The sequence below is a fragment of the Festucalex cinctus genome, chromosome 3 (assembly GCF_051991245.1).
Source record: "Festucalex cinctus isolate MCC-2025b chromosome 3, RoL_Fcin_1.0, whole genome shotgun sequence".
NCBI classification, from domain to species: domain Eukaryota; kingdom Metazoa; phylum Chordata; class Actinopteri; order Syngnathiformes; family Syngnathidae; genus Festucalex; species Festucalex cinctus.
The window spans coordinates 11,539,353-11,559,904 of record NC_135413.1 but is presented as its reverse complement, the minus strand read 5'-3'; the positions used below and the strand labels follow the sequence as shown (position 1 = coordinate 11,559,904).

At 40.1% G+C, this 20,552-nt stretch overlaps 1 protein-coding gene and 1 long non-coding RNA gene across 3 annotated transcripts in view; both read left to right on the top strand.

The window, feature by feature from the left end:
* wwox (WW domain containing oxidoreductase) overlaps positions 1–20,552 on the top strand; it is a 207,280-nt gene that overhangs the window by 51,171 nt on the left and 135,557 nt on the right. For both annotated transcript variants that reach the window (XM_077515816.1, XM_077515817.1), the window contains exon 6: positions 12,827–12,915. In XM_077515816.1, the coding sequence (XP_077371942.1) occupies positions 12,827–12,915 (89 nt within the window). The remainder of the gene's footprint in view (positions 1–12,826; positions 12,916–20,552) is intronic.
* LOC144016787 (uncharacterized) lies at positions 18,902–19,400 on the top strand. The gene is made up of 2 exons (XR_013283006.1): positions 18,902–19,131; positions 19,232–19,400. It is a non-coding gene; the product is annotated as an uncharacterized LOC144016787 (long non-coding RNA).

Below are 20,552 nucleotides of genomic sequence, written 5' to 3'. Positions count from 1 at the left end.
TCGCTATGCTGGACCGCAGTTGACGGCTTCTTTCTTTGGTGGTGGTCCTTATGCATGCCAGATCCGTCGCACCAGCATCTACTGAAACTCAACAGAAGTACCCTCTCCCTCCCACAGCCCCTTGAATCAGTTGGTGCTGGTGTCTGTGGTTCTCACTTTGCTTTATCTATCCTTCCCTCCTTCCTCTCTTTAGTTTTTCCTCTGGTCACTTGAGATCTTAATTTATTAGAAGTATGAGGTTTCTGGGGTTGGCATAAGACTCTGGTTTTGTAACCACGCAGGAGGGGTCTTGTTGGTGCTGGACTTCACTTTGATGGATTGGATGTACTGGCTTCTATGGATCTCACTCTGCCTTATCGATCCTTCCCTCCTTCCTCTCTTTAGTTTTTCCTCTGGGCTCTTGAGATCTCGCTAAATTTGCTGGAATTTAGAGGCTTCCGGGGTTGGCGTAAGACTTTGATTTTGTAATCATGGGGAAGGCAGGAAGTGTTTGGTCGGTGCTGGATTTCACTTTGATTTACCTTTCTTTTCTCTTTATTTCTTTTTTTTTTCTGACCTTTTCTCTGGTCTCCTGACCATTTAAATCTCACGACTCTGGCAAGATTCTGAAGTACCTGGTTAAGGCGAAGGGTAATGGGATATTTATAAGGTTTTAGGTGAATGAATGAGTATAAATTTATACGTATTTGCACGCACGCACACGCACGCACGCGCACGCACGCAAACGCACGCACACACGCAAACGCACGCACGCACGCACGCAAACGCACGCACGCAAACGCACGCACGCAAACGCACGCACACATACACACAAAAAAAAAAAAAAAAAAAAAGAGCAATGATGACAAGACGTTGAATCGGTAAGACTACCGAATGAACAATTCTGAGCTCTTTAAAAAAAAAAAGTAATCATTAGTTGTAGCCCCACATTTTCAATATGCCAGTATTATTATTATTTTTTTTATGTGCCATTTTTATTGTATCTCATTAAGTTGTGCTGGTGTACCTAATGAAGTGTCCTTTATGCATGTGTTTGTGTGGAAGTATTTGCCTCAGGCCCTCAGCAGCTCTGCTCTGTACGCCTTGGAAAAGCCAACGCTGCAATTATGATGACCGCCCTGTCCTTTTCATTCCTCATCTTTTGTCTCACTCTTCCTCTTCACCTGTCTCACTCTCTCTCGGCCTGTCCGTCTTCCCTCTGAAAAGGCAAATTTGAATGCTCTGTCGATTAGAGGTGTGCAAAATTTCCGATTCTTAGATTATTCACGATTCGGCCGTGGAACAATCGAGAACGATTCACAAAAGTCCAAATTCCGATTATATAAATATGCCAAGGGAACCGAAACTAAAAGTGGACCGGAGCGGAAAGTACGCGGAACTGAAACGCAGTAGCGCGCGCGGTCTTCGGGACGCTTAATGGGACGGACCGAGAGTACACATCCACAACTCACGCCTCGACATTCAAAACAACAACAAGCATGGCTGAGCTGACCAACCCACCTCTTCGTCAGATCAGACCTGCTCCGAAAAGGCAAACAACTTCAGGCGGAAGTATCAGCTAGCTGGCTGCAGTGCGTCGGTTAGCGTTCGACAGGGCGCCGCGCAGTGATACGAACGAACGAACAGAAAAGTAGTGGCTGGCGGTAATGGCGTCTGACTTTATTCAGAAAAGAGTATTGTGGTGGAAATGTATCACGCTTTTGAAAACAAATAGTTTTTTTTAGAAGAAAAACGCTTTATTTCCGAGACCCCAGCCAGCTTGCTGGACTATTTTCCTCTCGTCCAACGTCGAACATGAACGCGTGTCACCGAACGCTGTCAGAAAGAAGTCAGTGCTGATCGCACACACGGGAGGTGAGGATCAAATTGAGATTCATGTTAAAAAAGCCGAACGATCCCTTTAATGTTTACACGTTCACGTTTTCACAAGTTAAAAAGCAGAAAAGCACTTGAGGTTTTTTTTTTTTTTGTACCTCTGAGAAACTTTAATGTTTACATGTTCATCTTTACACAACTTAAAAAGCAGGAAAGCACTTTTTTTTTTTAGGCATTTGTATTGAAGTAGTAGTTCACATTGTCTTTCATTTATATCTCAGTGCACTTTTGAGTGGATAAAAATAATATATTTTTGCTCAATGCTATGTTTTATTCTGTTGAAGACTGAATATACTTAAAAGCTGTTGTTACAGAATGAGGACTTGAGTATTTTATTTACTGTTTTGAACTGTTAACTTGATACTGAAATAGTAGTTTATTTAGGCCTGAGAGGACTTTTGTACTATTTTTGTAACTAATGTACGAAACATTAAAAGCACCAAAATACATTGTTTTTTTTCTGCTGCCTGGGGGGAAATCAATAATCGTTTTATAATCGAATCGTAGCCTCTGAATCGTAATCGCAATCGAATCGTGAGGTGCCCCAAGATTCCCACCTCTACTGTCGATATACTAAAGCTATTTGTGTGCAATATGTGAGCCAGACTTTATTTTTCTTACACAACAAAATATGCTTTTTATGATACAAATATGAGATGGTTTGTCCTAGATAAGTATCTATTTTATACTTTAAAACAATAATGTAACTACTAATAAAAAGTAAAGTTAGCCAACTTCAACAGAAAAGTGAACACATTTATATGTGGCCTCCTCCTCTTAAGTCATTAAAATAAAAATAAACGAGAATGAGTATATAAAACTATAATGCATTGTTGTACACTAAATTAAATGTTGCAGCAGGATATAAAATACTGAAATGAATCCCACCTTGACCGGCTATAATGTTGAGATTCTGCTTGCGCATGAATGGATCAGCGTTAAAAATCCATCATCATTAAGTGTTATGATATAATATACTTTTCCTTTTTTTAATAGTATAATGGTAAGCACAAGTTGCTGCCCTGCATTTTGAGGAAAAGTGAAGAGTGCCTGCTTGTCGGTGGATGGATGGCATTGACCAGCTTTGAAAATTAAATTCTAGGTTATTTATTAGTCTTTTATTATTAGGGCCCTCTCTGAATCACCTGTAATTCTTCCTATGCATGAATGGAATTTTTGTGGGACTCAATAAGCATTCACACTGGCCAATTTTTACACCCCTGCATTCTGCTAAAACTGTATGGGACTCGGTAGGTCACCCTTTTTGTCAGAAAAAGTTATCCCTTGACACTACTTTTACCTATTATAGTTTTGGTGGACGTCTGTCATGACGGGACACATGCAAAATAAATTAAATTGACAAGGAGTTAACCATTTTAGTTTGAAGCAGCCATTTTGGGCAAATCCCAGAGCTAATTCTGTGGAATTTAACAAAAGTAGATTTTATGGCCAAATGGCTAATCAGATTTTTTTTGTGCCTATGTCAATATAATGTGGACATAACATGGCATCAGAGTTTGATGATCTTTTCAACTCATTCTGCTGCCACTTGGTAAAAAAACAAAACAAAACAAAACTGACACAAGTTTCCCAGATGAACTTTAAACTGAGTGGATATGTCTATTATAGCAGGACGCACAAAAAATGTTATGTTCTGAAGTTGGATCCCAAAGCGCAGACACAAATAAGATTTTAACTAGTTATTCACATAACTTGACTAGACGAGAAACAAAGAGAGTTGCACAGAGGAACAGTGGTAATAATCCGACAAACACACACTTCTCGGTTCGGCTTAAATAGACAGTGAATTGATCGGATTGGCTGTGGCTAGACATGTGGGTAACATGCCTGACATGGAATTCTCTGATTGACTGTTGACCAGAAAAAGAGATGAAAGATTCTTGACATCACATAGCTCATGACATCACGTAGCTTAAAACCAGTTGAAACTAGATGCCGATTACATCAGTTCAAAACATCAGATCAAAACAGACACTTGACCTCACGGTCATGACCTAAACATGACCCTTGCACAACCCAAACTTAACCCTAGCGTGACCCAGTCATGACATAAAAAGTCTCAAATTAAACATTCCATTTTAGTTAGTCACTTTGGTCGAATTTCATAGCTTGCACTTCGGGAATTTGCCTAAAGGCTTTGTGGAATTTTTCCTGTATCTAGGTGCAAGACATCATGGGATGTGTTGCTTTTTTTAAATGACCATCGGTTGTTCACTACTTATCAAGCTGGATTTAATTGATATAATAGACTAATAAATTTTAACATTATTTGTATAAAAAAATGTTTAGTTGTCTGTCTGTGGTTGTAGAAGAAATACGGCATTTTATTTTAAGGTTATATCATGCACTACGCACTAATCATGACACATTGAATGAGTGCTACAAAATGCTGAACTCAGTATACAGGCAACTATGGAGGGATTCTGAACACAGCCCTTGATTCCCTGTGTGTGCGTACATTGGTGTGCATGCTCATGTAGTTGTGCGTGTGAGGGGTGCCCTCTCGATGTCTGTTATTTTGAGCGCATCAGCACGTCCGGGCCTGGCCGTCCACGCTTCTCATCTGGAAAATCGCCTTGCGTCCTTCCTTCACCTTTGCCGTATCCGTGCCATGCCGCAACTGCTTGATTTGTAACTTGATTTCAGGGGAGGGGGGAAACCTGTAGATTATCCCGCTTTCATTAAGACTGGGCGGGGCGGGGAGAAAAAAAACCTCAGCTCGTGTCGGAGAAAGAAGAAATCAATTTAATACAGACTTAACTGAAGGAAATTGCATATTCTGCTTGTATGTGCTGATCTGGCACTTTTCTTTTCCTCACTAGAGACCTGCCTCCGTATTAATTGCAGTGTTTGTGTGTGTGTGTGTTTATTTGTGTGTCTGTGTTTGTCATATGCATCCATCTGTGTTAGGCACTTGTGTGTCATGTTATACGTCAGTTTTCAGACCACTGCCATGACATCCAGCTAGATGTGATTCTTTTTTTTCACAAGCGGACAGTGGTACCTTGAGATGCAATTGATCCGTTCCATTGTGTTTGAATGTTTCACACATTCAGTAAACAGCTAATAGTGCATCCTCTACTATGGCTATTAATTACTCTTCCCCCCCTGCTTCACTTAAGCAGTTTGCATTTTGGCTTGCAAAACAAAGCAAAATGAAATTGACAAAGCTTATAACCCATGAATTTGGGCTCTTGTAACTAGGGCTTAACAATTAATCAAATTCAAATCAACATTGCAGTGTATTAGAATTCTGTTTTCAAAATGCAAAAATTGCCATTTTGAAAAAAATGACATGCTTATTTTGTTTGTTCAGTTATTTATCCATTCATTGTGCTTAAGAAGTGCAGTCCACATATGAAACTAGAGATAGACCAATATGTTTTTTATTTGGAGCCGATATTCATTTTCACTGCAAGGTAAAATATTGGTGTCAGATTAAAACAACAACAACAACAACAAAAAACTCCAACTCTTTTAATTTTTATGCATATGAACAACTTGTAAGATTTGCAAAGTATTGAAGCTTTAAAAAAAATATTGAATGACATGTTTTAAAATTCTAAAAAAAGGTGCAGGGACTTCCCAGGGTTATTAGCTAGTATGTTTTAAAACGTTAAATAAAAAAATTTAACCGGTAAATAGCTAACTATTGAATTCTATAGTAAACCATTTTTTTTTTTAAATATTGAAATATCTTAGTTTTAATTTCAAACAAGACAAAACCGAAGTTGCAGACAGTTCCCCTGGTCAGCAGCACTTTGATAAAGTCAACTGAACATTTAAATATTTCCCTAAAGTTAACAGAGTTTTAATTTGCTCTATTTTCAGCTGTATGATTCTTCAAAAAGCTGATGCCGATATTTATCAAAACGCTGAATATGGGTACCCATGTGAAACATGAAGTTAGGGATAAACTCAACTCAGCCCAACTTTATCTAATATGCAACACACAGACGTCATTTCCACTTTTAACTTTCTATGGCCAATAAAAGACATGATTCATGAAACATACCACACAAAGTTGTAAGTATGGTTCTGTGCTACGTCGCATGATTCGCCACCTTTGTTTACCTCTGTTTTTGTATTTCTGGTGGGTTGCGTGCTAGACACGTACTTATTTACTCTACATACTGTACATATACTGTATGTATGTAGGTGTAAAGACTGTGGCATTTTTGCCATAGAGACAGAAAATAACGTGAAAGCCCGCAGAGAAATCGTTAAACAAGTGATAACATACAAGTAATTCCTAATCAAACATCAAGATTCCTTGCGAGTAGAGAATGCGCAGAACACAATTAAGTTATGTTCAAAGGAGATGCGCCAATTGCATTTATATGACCAAATATACGGGTTAGAAAAGGGGTATTGTTAGTATTATTTGGGCTTTTTAAAACCCGAATAAAAGCAGTTTCAGGTTTTTGTGAGTGTTCACATGTCCTTTGAAAATCAAAATATCACCAAAGGAAAGAGTTATTGACTGCATGTAAATGTTATCTATGTGTGTATGTTGTGGTTATTGTATGAGTGCAAATGTGACTTAACCCGATGTAGTCGGCTTGATATTTATTAGGGAAGTAACAATATCCAAACATCATGATGTGAAGGCCATGATACGATATCATCACGAAATTGTGGGGAGGTTGGCGATACAACAAAAGGTCACGATATTGTAAAAAAATTAGCTCATACTAAAAAAAACAAAAAACAAAAAAACACACACAATATTGTGCCTTTGTACATTACAGCAATGTATATAAACAACCTACAATCTCTAATAACACTTAGTATTGAGGCGATTACTTGCTAATGCACGCACACATCGAGTTCCCCCACATATTGACTTGGTTCACAAGCATATTACGTGCCACTTTATCTGACCACTAGCGTGGATTTTAACCACAAAAGGGCCAAAACATGCCTTGTGAAAATTAAACTGCACTAAAAAAAATAGCCACTATAGGGTGCGAGAACTGTACAAATGGAAATCAACCTGACTTTTTTTTTTTTTTTTTACAGATGTGCTGCTTTTAATATTGTGACATAACGACAACGATATATTGTGGCAGTTTTAATATCGTGATATGACAATATTGCCGTTATCGTTACATCCCTCATATTTATGAATAAATATCATCATTGTGACAACATGATGTATGGGTTCCCTTCGCCTTCCCTCGTCTTCTTTTGGCTAAAAATACACACCCATGATAAAATACGGTCTTAAGCGCAGATGACCAATTTAGCGTGGCATGTTGTGGACAAGGTCACGAGAGATCCGGGCGCCATTCCTCCCTCTGAGGCATTTTTCCTTTTTCCGTAATCTACGGCGCAAGAAGAGAGGAGCTCAAAGTCGTTTCTCTGATTGCTTTTATAAGGTGCCCTTTTCACACGCTGTCTTCCCTGCTCGTTCACTTTCACTGCCGCTACAACACCTTACCTCCGCACCTGCTCGAGGAAAAGAACCATTTTAATTTAGCTGTCACTTTTTATCGATGATGTGTATCGATGTCAAAGTATTTCATTAAAGTTTGGGATAAAATTCCACTACCCCTTCATATTTTTGGAGTTGGAAGCATGTTCTGCAGGGTTTTGCACAGTTGGGACCAGAAATATTTGGACAGTGACCGTTTTTATGGCGGGCAGTATGGTGGGGATTATTGGTTGACGATTTTTATGGTGGGCAGCATGGTGGATTAGTCTTTGATGTTTTTTTTTTTATGGTGGGTAGTATGGTGGATTGTTTTTATGGTGAGCATCATGGAGGACTGGACTGGAGTGGTTGACGGTTTTTATGGTGGTCAGCACGCTGGACTACTTGTTGATGGTTTTTATGGCGGATACTTTTGTTCGTGGAAATTATATGGTTTGGTTGAACATTTTTGACATCTAAATGTCCAAGTCTCTTGTCTTGCATGTTCTCTTTGTATGTTGCTTCTCCGAGTGCGTGTTCAATTAGCAGTTGTTTGAAGGCTAATAGTTGCATAACTTCACTGCTAAATTCCACTACATTACACTGGGCGACACAATTTTCCGTAAGTTAGGTCTGACAGCTGTTTTTCATTGGATTTGTGTTTATCTGGGGAATACGTTGTGGAGAAAAGACTTGATGTGCTAGAAAAAAATATGACTGCAATTTTTGAACCAGCATGCCAATTTTAGTTAGTAACTCTAACATGTATTTTTTTTTCAAAATGTTCCCCCAGTGTTAGATGTTAGCCCTAAAAGGGGAGTAGAGTAAAAAAATAAAAAATTAAATAAAGAGCAGAGAGGACGACAACGACGTCATTCATTCATAAAGTACAAATTATTGGTGCGATCGTTTTTTAGAAATATATTTTCAGAGGTTGGCGTGGGCGTACAGTATGCATCTGGCACGTAAGAATGATCGTAAAAGGGCCTCCCTGCCATTGCCGATCAGCCCGGGTTACGTTATGTGTCCTAAACCAACATAGAAAAATGTCTCTCTCTCTCTCTCTCTCTCTCTCTCTCTCGCTCTCTCTCTGCTTGATCAGCCGCACATGTTGTGCGGCAAATGGCATGCACTGCCGGAGATCGAGGTGCGTCGGGTTAATACATGCTTTCCAAAAACGTTATTTGCGTCACGCAAATGTGGTGTAGCTATTTGCGCTGGCGTTAGTGAATTAGACGCTGCATATCAATGAGTCTCATTTGCATTGGGGTGGGCATATTTTGCGTCAAATCTATGCAAATGACCTAATTTACATACGCGCAAATAACACCGGCGCACCGTGACGCAATCTGTTTGGCCGCGCACTTAGTGATTTCGTGTTTAGTGAATTAGGTGCTCCCTAATTGCTCCATTTTTGCAGGTTAGCGCGGTGTAAAGGCGACGCAAACCTTTAGTGAATAGGCCCCTATGCTTTATGTGTCAATTTTACGGTAAACTTCAACCGAGATTGAGAAACAACTTGAACCATACACGTTTTGCCTCGTTTAGAGAATTGTGTTTTCCGAGTTTCTGATTCCTTTACGTAGTGTTTTCCAATACTTTCTCATTGCTTCACAGCGAGAGTGAGAGGTGTGAAGGAACAATTCAAAAAGTGTGGTTTAATAAGTTTGAATGTGCATTATTAAGTTGAAATGTGTTTAAACTGTGAATAAGAGGTAAAACATTTAAAAAAAAATTTTTTTAATTATTATTATTTTTTTATATGGTCTCTATATTGCAGATTTTCACCTGTCACGGGTGTGTGTGGAACAGCTTTGGGCGAAGGGGGGGCTGTGTTTGATTTCTTAAGTGTTGCCCCTCCATAGGTGATCTCTGAAGGTGGCCAAGAGGTGACGCAAGATGGAAACAGGGGTTAAAGTATGAGTAGGAGTGCCCGAGGAGGATTAGGCGATGAGATTGAGCCGAGTGCATTAAGGCAGTGTATTATTTGGCGGTTCCACTTGCTTGCGTCCATTAGGGTTGGCTGCCGTGCTGTTTAAGAGGTCAACTAAGTGTGCGCGCGTGTTTTTTAAGAGTTACTAGAGTGGTCCAGTGTCTTATTGAACAGGATGGGTCTCCCCCTGCTCTAATACCTCTTCATTTTATTGGATTGGATGGCCCCAGTTATAATTGTATTAGTTTTTACACCCACTTTCCTTTCTCCCTACCCTCGCTCATATGCCATCTACCTACTCAGCAGTGACCACTGTGTACTCTTCAGTAGAGAACCCCTCCTGCCACCCCCCACAACCCCTCTATCCGCACCCTCCCCACTGCGACAACCCTACATCACATTCCCACACAAGCAAAGGGCATCCTACTAGTACTTTAGTTTGGGGGGTATTTTCCTACAGACCCACTCACAATTGGCAAAAATCGGCGATATCAGGGAGGCTACACTTTCAAAATTATATAATACATATTTTCTACCAGTGTGAAAAAGTGTTGCCCCCTTCATCATTTTTTTTTTTTTTGGTCACACTGAAATGTTTCCAGTCAAAGAGATCACAATCACAAGATGCAGTTTTTGAAATGAAGGCTTATTTTATTTATTTATTTATTTATTTTATAATTATTAAGGGACAAAAACCCACATGGTCCTGTGTGAATAAGTGATTGCCCGCTCAAACTAATACCAGAAACTGGTTGATGACGATAGTCAAAAAAAATTCTTCCCACACTTGTATATTTAACCAGGTTGATATATTCTATTTTAAAAAATAGTAAATTAGTATTGTATTAATAATGCAATAAGTTAAAATATATAAAGTAAAAGGTGTAGGACTAGATAAGTTTCTAACTTCTTCCTACTCCCTTTTGAACATGTAAACTATGATTGATTGATGATTTTATTGGGATTTTCTTTTCTTTTTTTCTTTTCTTTTCTTTTCTTTTCTTTTCTTTTCTTTTCTTTTCTGTTTTTTTTGCTGTTTGCTTGTTTATATGTTCAATCAAATCAAATAAAATTTCAAGCCGAACCACATTGTAATTATCAATCCGTCATTTGTTGATTGTTCAGCAAAATGAGCATCTGTCAATGTTTCCGTCATTCATCATTCTGTACGCCCGTTATTGCCGGATTATTGTCGGATTGACAATTACATTGACGGACAAAAACCCCCTTCCGGCAATGCTTAGTTCATCAATTTTTCAAAGTTTCCCATAAATCGGCAACAAAATGTTGTCAATATTGACGGAATGCCCATGCACATCTGTGCATTGTAAAATATGAATGAAGCAGCAAAATCCATTGTGCCACTTGATGTTGACTAAAAATGACAACACAGTGCCGAAGGTCTCAGATAACGACTGTCATAGCTCACCTGTTTTCTGTGTTTGGTCATGTGACGTTAAGATTTTTCAGTTTAATTCATTCAGTTTTTCAAGCAGATGGAAGAGGGAAAAGGCTTTTAAGACACTCTATACTATGGGATAATCGCTCAAAATAATGTTTTGTTTTTATAATTTTTGGAAAACTGCTCAAATTCTGCGTGATTGTCAATGTTTGTGTACCCTGCTTACATAAGTCAGTCAGATCTTGCTGCTGCTGCAGAGTCAGCGATTACACTGGAGTGACCCACTGCCTCTCACTGTCCCCTTGCCCTTGAAGAGGCCAGAAGTTGTCAGGCTCCTCATAAAAAAAAAAAGAAATCGATTGCATTCTCCCGATCCTTTTCTATCCATTTTTTCCTCCTCCTTCCAAAACCTGGCCATCTGTCTAATTGTTCACCTCCATGGCTTTAATGCTTTTTACATGCCCCCCCTTCCCACTTCTTTCCAGGCAATAAACTTTATTTTCTTCGCAAGACTTCAATCTACAGGAGGGGGGCAGGTTGCTCACCTTCTCCCTGCTGGATTTGCTCCAGTGGGCCCCACTTCAACCCCCCTCACTCATCTCCCATTTCTCAATCTCTCTGAGTCCATCTTCTCCATATGAGTTTGTCAAGCTGACACCTGCACTCATCTTCTCTGCTGGTCACCCTTCCTCTCACGCTGACCTCTTAATGATCCCACCGCTGCCTGGCCTGACCTTGTTTCAACCTGAATATTCTTCATTTCTCCACCAAATCTCTCTCTCATGCACAATTGAAGCACACGTCAAACCGCGAGCGCACTTAGCGGACTATTTCTTCTCTTCTAAACTGTGCGAAAGTGTCTCCGAGTGTGAAACAGTTGTCTCCCCTCACCTGTGATTACTGCTGTGTGCACATCATATAAGCGGGCGCCCTTATAATCCCATCTATAATGGCCACAATCAGCACTTTAATGCTTTGTAATATCATCCATGTAATGGTAGAGTGTAGCAGCAAGAGAATAATTCAGGCATAGATAATGGTGTGATTGCGCGTTTTTACCCTTGAGTCACAACATTGAGTTTGTTGTGTGTGCGTGTGTGTGTGTGTGTTTGCATGTATAAATACATCCCATGGTGGTTAAGTTGCCTGTAAAATGCCTGAAGAAACACATTTCCATCAGTGGGCTCTCTTAACCCTTCACCATGGCTTGTACTCACCGCTCCACAGAGCGTCCTTGCTGCGAGTGTCGTGTACGCTTTGCTGAGCCGAGGGAGACGCTCCCATAAGATACACACGGGCTGCGGAAATCTCTTGCGGGGGTGTAATGTGAGCTGACAGTCATCCTCGGGGATGGCAGGGACAACGTCATCTAGGATTCCTGGTGATGCCAAACTCAAAAAGCCATCGGGGAGTTCTGAAAGTCTGTCGGCCATGATGGCACGAGTCAAATGGAGCATATGTCAGGAGGAGCGTTGATAGGCTTCGTTATGACTAAATACAGCGGTACCTTGACATATTTTCGAATAAGAAAAGCTGCACTCTTAAGTAGTTTTAGTTTTATAAACATACAGTAATGACATAATACAATAGAAGGTAAAGAATTACTGTTTTTTTTGTACTTTTACTTTGCTTTAGCATGAATTAAATTAGAAATGAAGAAAATTGTAGCCCACATGCTGTTTTTGTGGAAAAAGGCACTTACAATACAAAATTAAGAAATATTTAAATAAAAAAAAGACACTTTAATGTGTCTATTTGTCATTTTGTCTTGCAAAGCAGACTGGAGTAAATCATAACAATTTTTTGCATATCTGTAAATTGAAGCAGAAGTCATTTGTGAATCAAATCATTTTTAATCGAAAACCGTTTGAATCGAGAATCGAAAATTGATTCTGAATCGAATCATAGACCCAAAAATCGTAATCGAATCGAATCGTGAGACAGTCAAAGATTCCCAGGCACAGTATTTTTGTATTAAAAACGTAAAAATAATGGTGGGTTTTGGGGCTGTGGTTTAATTAGCATTCCACGTTGGAATACGGATTTCCAGTTACCAGAGTGTCTTGTTTTATTGAATTATATTCACTGAGGAGGTAAGACAGAAAAAAAAAGCTTATTTGTAACATGTGTTTTAAACATTTTTATTTTTTATTTTTATTTTTTATTTTTGTCTCTGCAGCACAAAGCCCGAGTGGAAGCCATGATGTGCGACCTGGCCTCTCTCCGCAGTGTCAGGGAGTTTGCAGACTCCTTCAAAGCCAAAAAACTGTGAGTACAAACAATATTTGGGTTGCCTTTGCTTGATAAGACACAAAAAGTGTGTTTACATGAGAATGCTATATGCTGAGTATGCTGTAAAGATCATGTCAAAAGAATTGGTAGGTTTATAACCACATATTGGAACAGCATTTTGACAAATAGACTTGTTCACTATGTTGCCACATGCACATTACCCTCGATGCCCCACATACACATTTCCACACTTTTTACGACTGACCTGGGCCATCTGTCCATCAAACGTGACCCTTGAGTATAAGATTTTGCCTAGCCGTATTGTAGACCCATTTTTATGTATTCTAATAAAGGATGTCCAGACTGTTCCTGAGGGAGACAAGGACTGAGGGGTCAGCGTGTGTATTTTTGTCCACTTACTGACTGACATTGGCCCCATGGACTTGATGGTTCTTATTCTGTGGTGGTCAGCATGTATTTCATTGGCCGGTAGCATCGGTGCTATTTCAGGGGTCGTGTATTTTGTCATCAATACTGCTCAACCACCTGCAGGTCTCTTGTGGCAGCATGCATGTGTGTGCGTTTATATATATACATATTTGCTTGTTTTGTCTGCGTGAGTGTGTGTGTGTATGGGTGTGCGTGTGTTGGCATTAGTGTTGAGCATTGGAGGCCCTTGGGAAGAGGCACAGCAGCCATGGCCTGCAGCAGCCCGGAGGCAGGGTATGACCATCCAGGACACGAGTCTTGGGGCCAAGCCAAACCTCACGGAGGTTTCCCCTCTTATAATTTGCCCTATGCCCAGTCATACTGAAGCTTTGACCTTCCTATAATCCCACCTAACCACATAATCTGTTTCGTTGCATGCAATGTATTTCCGTTTATGTAAGGAGATACGTACCAGGTACCCCTGCAATTGGTGAAAATTGGCCACATAGAGACCATACGAAAAACACTTTTTAAAACACCATAACCCTGTCACACAGTTTAAACACATTTCAAAGTATGAAAACACATTTTTAAACACTATGTACACATATTTGAGCACACAACATGCATTGCAAGCATATATTGTATCTACTGTAGTATCTGTGTGTTAGATTGGCTCAAACTGTGGTGAGTCTGCTTGTGAGTGTCTGTAAATGAGCTGGGGCAACACTTGTTGTCGACTAAAGTTGACATCACCCGTGCCCAGGAAACAGTTAATGGCCAATCATGGCTCAGTTTGTTAATGTCACATGACCAAACCCGGAAAACAGGTGAGCCGTGATTGGGCGTTAATAGGGGTGCAACGGTTTCAGATCTTGGTGTACGATTATAGTCTGAGGAAAAAACTAGTTTTACGGTTATTCTTATAGACATAAGAAAAAATCACATCAGCATTGTTTAAAAATCTATATTTGTAACAACAATAAATAACTGAAAATGAATAAAAAAAAAATTGCTGCCTTTTAAAACAAATACAGCAGATTAGACCGACACATGCTCTTAAAATTGGGCATGGGCACTATGTATACCAAGTGGACGGTATGTACCCTCTTTTTCTTTCATCTTTCAATTTTTTTCCATTTCAATCATACTTACAGGTGAAATGTTCGTCCACAGCCTTTAAACTGGCGATTTGTGTAGTTTACTGCTACACATGTAGGCATTTTGCAGTCAAATGTCGAGAAACGTTTCTTGGGAGTACCAAGATGGCGGCCCCGTGGCTTCAAAAGTCTTGGCCTATGGCCTATCCAGCGCACGGATGTGGATATGGGGGCTAGCGGGAGCTCCCCGCCTGGAGCCCCGGGGCCAGGGAGGCGGCCAGCGGTTGGTCTGTGGCGCCGCCGCCTCAGTTCGGCCTCCCCTTTCCTCACGTACACTCAACCCGGTCCAGGCCGCCTTGGAACCCAGCCGTCGGGGAAGCAACTCTCCCCGCACGTTCAAAGCCGAGCCCTGTGTTGTTGTGCGCCAGCTAAATGTACCGTGTGGGAACAGAAGAGCTGTTGTGAGCGGAAATAATAATAATAATTTGTTGTTGAATGGCTGCGATTAGATAATCCTGATGTTTTAAAACCACGGTTAATCATAAAACCGGTTAATTGCTGCACCCCTAGTCGTTACCCGTTTCCTGAGCGCCTGTGACGTCATTTTCAGTCGACAGCAGGTGGCAAAATATGTTTTTAAAGGTAATATTTGTATGTGAAAAATGAAACTATCAACTTAATTCTAGACAAAACATTATTTTTTTACTGCTGAAAATGGCTAAATGAGTCAAGTATCTCTTTAAAATAAGGCTGGTATTAGCACCGATACCTCTTAACACATTCATTGCCAGACAACAAAAAATGCATCAGTTGACGTCTTTTTCCGTCAATGGCAGTGAATGAGTTAAAAACCTCTAAAATGCTACTGTATATTTAATATTAGTTTTTATGGGGGGTACTACCTACCTTTTGCAATTTGTTTATACGCTGAGTATCTCTTGTCACCTCTCAGTCTGTTGCTCTGACTTCTACCTCACTATTTTGGCAAGGTTGTATTTCTTCATTAGTGGTGCTGTTGAGGTGGTGGGGGGCATGGGGGAGGGACTCCCAGGGGATGTCAGAGTACATTAATTCTCATCACAAGGCGAACGGAGCAGAGTGGAGGCTGGGAGCTCTGAGCTGTGAATGGCACTGCGCAGCTGTCTGAGTCTGCCACCACTCTATTACTGCACGTATGTCTTCGGGCATAACGCACGCAAACACGAGCATCGTGCGTGCATGCGCGTATACACTCAGGAAAGCACAATAATACTTCGGCAGCGTGTCATTGACAGGTGAAATGTAATCAGTTTTTTTCCCCTTTTCCCCCCTCTCTCGTTTCTCACTCCCTTGCTTTTAAGTGCTTTCGTCAGTGGCTTTCACGCTGCTTTGTGTTCCATTGACCCCGATTCCGCTTTAATTGCCTGTCCTTTGAAATGAAATTACCTGGATATTGATATTGTTCAATGCAGGGCAATTTGGTGGCGGCGTAATTGACGGAGAGCGGCACTGACAGAGTGCCCCTAATACAATTTCTACTGAACGCTTCGTAATTAACACGTGCCATTTGTTCCTGGGCGCATTCATCCTGGTGTCATTGCAGACATATTACTCTACATTACAGGTGGAACAGTACTTGCATTCAGATTTATATGTACGGATCATTCAGTAAGGTGGATGTCCTGGTCACATATTTTGTACCCAGGTCATATCATTTGATTTAGAAAATTTGCTGTTTCTGCGTCTCATCTGATACCACCTTGGCAATGCATAAAGAAGTACTCATATATTACATTTGATCGGATCACGACAACTCTAGTTTGTAAACATATCACCTATTTTCACCTGTTGGAGGTGAATCTTTAACATATCTCACATGGTTCTTTGTATGTCCCCTTTGAACTCAAGACCTCTATCTGCCAACTGGAGGCATTAAGTGGATGGCACATCAGACAATCGATTGAAACGCGACATTTACGAGGCCCGTGCACACCCAAAACTACAGTTGGTTAAGTCTCCTCTGCATGTCCACCATTATGCTACAATTGAAAAACTTTGACCCTGTACCAGGTTTTGAGGCTCCACATACAATATGCTGTTCTCTTATTTATTTTTTTTTTAAAAAGGAAGTCAACCCTATTTTTTTTTTACATGTTCTATGCAATCCCACTCGTTCCAAACACGTATTCCGATTACAATTTTCTTAGTATAAATGAATTAAGCAGCAAATCCACCTGTACTGTTTTTTTACCCATCCAAGAGGGCTGTCGATGTCAGATAATGACCTGTTATGCCTCGGCTTGCGAACATCACATGACTAAACTCAGAAAACAGGTGAACCATGTCATTTTCAGTACCTTGCAAATGGCTGCCCCAAGAGATGGATAAAAACAGGTGGATTTTGCTGCTTAATTTATATTCCACAAACAAAATATTAATCAGAATACCATTTCTACTTTACATAATATTTTTGGGTTGACTTGCGCTTTAATGAACAATAAAAATATGGTGAGACTGTCAAGGAATTTATGGATTACTAAATAGACAGAAAACGGGCAAAATAAACTAGAGTGTCATTATTTTGAGAGGCTGTTGGTAACGATTGATTACCCCATTCATCCACTGCAGCCATGATTTTCTGTGTTGACCGGTGGGTCGGTCGGTTATGTGTGTGTGTTTTCTGTCAACAATAAAATGTAGTGGTAATGGCTAATAGTCTGGGCCCAGCTCTTGCACACACACTGGCAATATCCTTCGTGCTGGCCCACATTATCACGGAGGTCAGGGGCCGTACCCAGGGGGGTTATTTAAAGTAAATATATAAACGGATGCCTCCCCGTTTGGTAGTTAACACCCTCGTTTGAGCGGCGCTGAGATTGCACAGTGCAGCGCTGGCCGTGTTGTGAGAGGCCTTTAATGTGGAGAGCGGGACCGTGCCTTGGGCAGCAACAGGCCTATTAAAGGCCTTCATTAGAGCCGCACTTATGAGAGCGGGACTAACGGGTGGGCAGTTGGATTAACAGGCCTCTCGCATTACAAGCTCACAGCTCGCTTCAGATCAACAGACCTTGGTGATTGCAGTTTTTCAGATCCAAATGTGTGAGTAAAACGACCAAGTAGACAACAGGTGTCAAACTCGCATCATCATATGTGGCTCACGGATGAAAATTCTTTATGTTTCTTGCTAAATGGGGTAATTCTTTTCATTGCGGCAGACAATCTGTACATGCAGTTTTTCGTCAGTCTTAAAAGGTATTGTGGCAATTGGCAAATGGCACTTCATTTATATAGCGCTTTTCCACCTTTAAAGGTACACTCAGTATTATACAGTGGCATCTAGTGGTGAAATAAAAAGTCATTCATTTAAAAAAAACAAATGTTTGTGTTAGTAGTAAGTAAAAAGATATGTTGTATCGCATAAACATACTTTTTTAAAATATAACGGTAAGTATATAAATCACTAATTATTTTACATGACCGCGCCTCGCCTGCTAGTGTCCGCCATGTTTCGCCGCCATCTTTCTGCTACGGGTGCCGTCAAAGACAAATTTCAGCGCTCCATTTCTTAACGCGTTTTTGGAACGCCTTTGCAGACGCACTTCCGGTTTGTATGGCGACCGCATGTACACGAAGAAGAAGAGTTTCCGGTCCCCGAAGAGGGCATTTTCAAGCATCACAATTGCTTTGGGAATTTATTTTATTTCAGCGCGACAAAACAAGAGTTTATATTGTAGCCGCATTTGCCAGATGGAGAGAAATGAGGAACAGACTAGGTTTGGGACGTGCCGGTCCCTTCGACTGCTTTCTACTTGACCGGTAAGTAAGAGTACATTTGTGTTTACGTTTTGAGAGCGAGAGAAAAAGTATACATCGTACTAATTAATACGATGTTCGTACCTTTGTTTTACGATCACTGTAGCTGTTGATTAGCAACTCCGCACCACTCGAACGATTTCGTTATGTAGCTACTTGCTTTGAAAAAAAAAATAAGATTCCCGCTGGCACGTTATATTTAGAGTAAATGCGCAAGTTATTGTGTAATGTAATGTAACTGTGATTTCGGAGGTATATTTGCCTATAACTTCAATGTAGAATCTAAAGCATATTGTATTAGTGGAGGAGTTGAAAATTATTTTCGTTGTGGTTGGTGAAAATAGTGTTCTCGAAATTAATTTTCGGCAGGGAATAACTTTCTGGACTTAAATGCTGGCTGTACCGTAAGCACTGCTAGAGTCTGAACTCTCTCACTCAAGTGTGTACTGGTCCATTGTGTAATTGGGTGCACAAGAATTTACAGGCAGCCACGTTTTCCACGGAAACTCGACAAGCAAGCAGCCTTTGCATATTCTATGCAGTATGCAGTCAAGTTACTTTTATCTAGCTAATACAATGTTTTGGGCCCAAAAACTAAAGATGTTGACACTAAAGTTGTTGACATATAGTAGTATCATCAATTATTTTATTTTATTTTATAATTTTGTTTTTGTTTGTGTCACACTAGATCAACAGCCAAACTTGAGGGGTTCCAGAACCATATTCAGATGTATACAAGCATTCATGCACCGTTTAAATACATCACCGACCTGCAAGAAAAAAAATATCAAGGGGAGAGTCAGCAGCCAAATTGGAATGCCCCGAATGAGGACACTTGAATGGAGGACCCCAGAAGGCTTCGGTGTTGTACCACCAGTATCTCCACCTACCATATCTGAGCTGCAACAAACTGAAGTCAGCCGACGTCTTGGTATGTCATTTACATATGGACGGCATTGCACACTACATTAACTTTTTGTGTGAAGCAATAAGGAATGGTCACATGTACAAGCACCACTTGTTTTACACAGGACCTGCTGACCAGGTGTCTGAAGCCATGGAGTGACTCCTCCCTCACTTTCCTCAGCAAGCCTTTGAAGAATATGATATCATCGTTGGTGGGAACATGCCCTCACTCCATAACATGTACTTGTGCAGTCAAGGAGCATGTAAAACTTAATAAAACCAGCAAACATTGAAGTGACTTCATTTTTACTGCAGTCTGTTCACACAATCAATGGACAAGCCTTCCTTAATTTTGCCCCAATAACATCATAGAGTAGGCGAAAAGTAGTGTTACAGATCATACTATGTGTTCGGGAGAGTTTGAGGAATGTTGCAATGTTAATGGGGGACAATGTCAGCACACACACACACAAAAAAAAAAAAAAAAAAAAAAAAAAAAACATCACGGTATTGAGTTAATCAGATATTTTAGCTGTGTACAACACATACTTGCTCTGTAACACTACTTTTGGCCCAAACCTGTATGTCTATTTTCCATATTTTGAAATGCACAGCGTATTGGTAAATTTCTGGAACAACTGCAATTCATGTAGCTCATTATATTCTAACAGCATTTTTTTTTTTTTTAGTTAATATGTTCATTTCATGTAGACTTTTATTTTACTTTATTTTATTTATTCATTTTCATGTACTGTACCTTACATTCATTGGCCAATGAAGAATTCCTTGTCATTGCAAGCATTTATAATAATTCTCCAGGCTTTTGATGTTTTACATTTCTGGACATGTACAATAATGTTAGGTTAGGTGTCGAATGAACACTGCATGTTGACGCCAAAGGAACTAGTATTTTTTAGTTATTCAAAATGTACAAATTAACACACAACAACAATATACAAGTTATACAAACTACAACAACAAGTGTCAGACATGGACTAATTATATGCCAGGTAAAAAACCTTTGTATTGTCCTCAAGGATCTGGGAAAGTGTCACTTATTTGCTACAAGTCCACCAAGGTGCTGCAGTCTGGGATCCAGGTACAGGAAATCATGGTGGTGCTGATGTGTCAGCAATGTGTCAAAAAGTATTTCTTGGTGTCAGTCTATCAGCTGGACTTGGATATCTTCATGTTCCTCCATGGTCATTTCCTGTACGAGTCTCTGCAAGAAGGTAACAATTGTATGTCAGATGAGGTACCAAACAATGAACTGAAAGTCACTGAGCCAATGAAGTACATTATTACATGAGCAAGACTATTTGTGAAAGCCATGTAAATTCCTGCACATCGAAGTACAAGGAAGCTGTTGTATCTTCAATCAAAACTAATTAAGTTGCTTAGTGATATTTATTAGGTAAAATTGTTCAATATGGTGACAAATCGATA